This window comes from Penaeus japonicus, unplaced genomic scaffold, assembly GCF_977035675.1.
Source record: "Penaeus japonicus unplaced genomic scaffold, GWHDUDI00000001_assembly GWHDUDI00000006, whole genome shotgun sequence".
Lineage (NCBI taxonomy): Eukaryota > Metazoa > Arthropoda > Malacostraca > Decapoda > Penaeidae > Penaeus > Penaeus japonicus.
The window spans coordinates 7,741,241-7,743,740 of NW_028234408.1; the positions used below are offsets into that span (position 1 = coordinate 7,741,241).

At 38.2% G+C, this 2,500-nt stretch overlaps 1 protein-coding gene across 1 annotated transcript in view; it reads left to right on the top strand.

Moving 5' to 3' along the window:
• The window catches only part of LOC122257680 (uncharacterized), a 9,384-nt gene extending 6,954 nt beyond the window's left edge, over positions 1 to 2,430 (top strand). Inside the window, exon 3 of the mRNA XM_043023120.2 lies at positions 2,222 to 2,430. Coding sequence (XP_042879054.2) covers positions 2,222 to 2,402 — 181 coding nt within the window. The 3' untranslated portion in view covers positions 2,403 to 2,430. The remainder of the gene's footprint in view (positions 1 to 2,221) is intronic.
• The last annotated feature ends 70 nt before the right edge of the window (positions 2,431 to 2,500 follow it).

Consider the following 2,500-nt stretch of genomic DNA (forward strand, 5'->3'; position numbering starts at 1 on the left):
GGTGATGGTATTGGTGGTGAGGGTGGTGGTGGTGAGGGTGGTGGTGGTGATGGTGGTGAGAGGGTGGTGGTGGTGATGGTGTTGGTGGTGGAGGTATTGGTGGTGGTGACGGTGAGAGTGGTGGTGGTGATGGTGTCGGTGGTGATAGTATTGGTGGTGATGGTGTTGGTGGTGATGGTGTCGGTAGTGATGGTATTGGTGGTGAGGGTGGTGATGGTGAGAGTGGTGATGGTGATGGTGATGGTGTTGGTGGTGGAGGTATTGGTGGTGGTGATGGTATTGGTGGTGAGGGTGGTGATGGTGATTATGTTGGTGGTGGAGGTATTGGTGGTGATGGTTTTGGTGGTATTGGTGGTGAGGGTGAAGGTGGTGAGATGGTGGTGGTGGTGAAGGTAATGGTGATGAGGGTGGTGATGATGGTGATGGTATTGGTGGTGAGGGTGGTGATGGTGTCGGTGTTGATGGTGTTGATGGTGAGGGAGGTGATGGTGAAGGTAATGGTGATGAGGGTGGTGATGGTGAAAGTAATAGTGATGGTGTAAGTATTGGTGGTGGTTGTCTACTTTATCTACTTTGGTGGTGATTAGATATTACAATGGCAACTTTAGTGATGATAGAGATTATAATTGTAACTTTAATTATGATAAAGATATTAACGTAATATTAACGTTAATTATGATGAGAATAATGATAACGATGAAAATGATAATAAATTGAAACGAAATTGCAACGTTGATAATGATGATGACGATGACCAAGATAGTGATGAAAGGCATTGCTATGGTAACGTTGATAGTGATGATAATGATAAGGGTAAAGATATCCTTAATTATAGTGGTAGCGTTGATAAGGATGGTAATAATGATGAGGATAATGGTTATAGTGAAAATAGTGATGATAAGGATAATGGTGATAGTGATGATAGTGATGATGAGGTTAATTATGCTTGACAGACATTGATGATGATAATGATAAGGGAAATGATTGTATGAATCATAATGTTAACAATAATAATGATAAGAATTGTAATGATGACATTGGTGATGATGATAATAATAATAATCTTAATTAAATGAAATTATGATTGCCATCATATTATTAATGATGATTGTGTGAGAAATGAAAGCGATAATGATAATTTTATCAACGATATCAATATATTAACAATGATGATAACAATAATGATAATCATATGGAAATTATAACTATCCTAATGATTAATATTGATAACAATAACAACACTAATGGGAATTATTAGAATGATAATACTGCCACCAATAACATTTCTAGTAATGATAAGTTAGTAAGTTAGTTGGCAATGATAATAATAAATAATAATCATAAAAAATAATCACAATAACTAATATGATTATTATCATAACGATGATACTGATTTTGATATTAATAATAGTTAAAATGATGAGACTAATAATAATGATAAAAGGAGTGATGATTATAATCGTAATATTCATAATATCGATAAAAAGATAATGAAGATGATAATAGTAGTAGTAGTAATAGTAGTAACATCAGTAGTAATAATAGTAATGATGATAACAATGATGATAATAATAATAACTAATGATGATAATGATAATGATGTTGATATAAAGAAACTATTGAGGATGATAATAATGCCATTAGTGATAAAGATGATAATAGCTTCAACTATAATAATAATAATAATGATAATGATAACAATGACTATAATGAAGATACTACTTTTAATAATGATAATGATGATAATAACAGTAATAACAATAACAAAAACAAATGAAAGTTTGATTAACAATAACAAAAATAAAATGAAACCCACTCCCAAAAAAACCATTAATGAAACCCACTCCCAAAAAAACAGTTAATTAAACCCACTCCCAAAAACCTAGTTAATTAAATCCCCCCCCCCCCCCCAAAAAAAAAAAAAAAAAGTTAACTAAATCCACTCCCCTAAAAAACATTAATGAAACCCACTCCCCAAAACCCCGTAAATGAAACCCACTCCCGAAAACCCCGTTAACGAAACCCCCTCCCCCAAAACCCCGTTAATAAAACCCCCTCCCCAAAAACCCCGTTAATAAAACCCACACCCCAAAAACCCCGTTAACGAAACCCCCTCCCCAAAAACCCCGTTAATAAAACCCACACTCCAAAAACCCCGTTAATGAAACCCACACCCCCAAAAAAACCGTTAATAATACCCCCTCTTTACCTCCACCTTCAGGAAATCGAAACAGGACTCCTCTCCTCCCGAAGAAACCAAAGGACCTCGCACCCTCTCCCTCGTCGCGGGTCCAGAAGGAGGCGAGGTGGGCGTGGCCGCAGAATCCCCCGGGATAAGCATCTCTGGAGCGAGCATCACTTTCAACAGGCCGGCGGAGGTCGTTCCAGTATCAACGCGCTGAGGGGGAGGGGGAAGTGATGAGGGGAAGGGGAGGGGGAGGGGGAGGGGAAGGGGAGGGGGAGGAGGAGGGGGAGGTTGAAGGGGAGGGGCAAGGGGAGG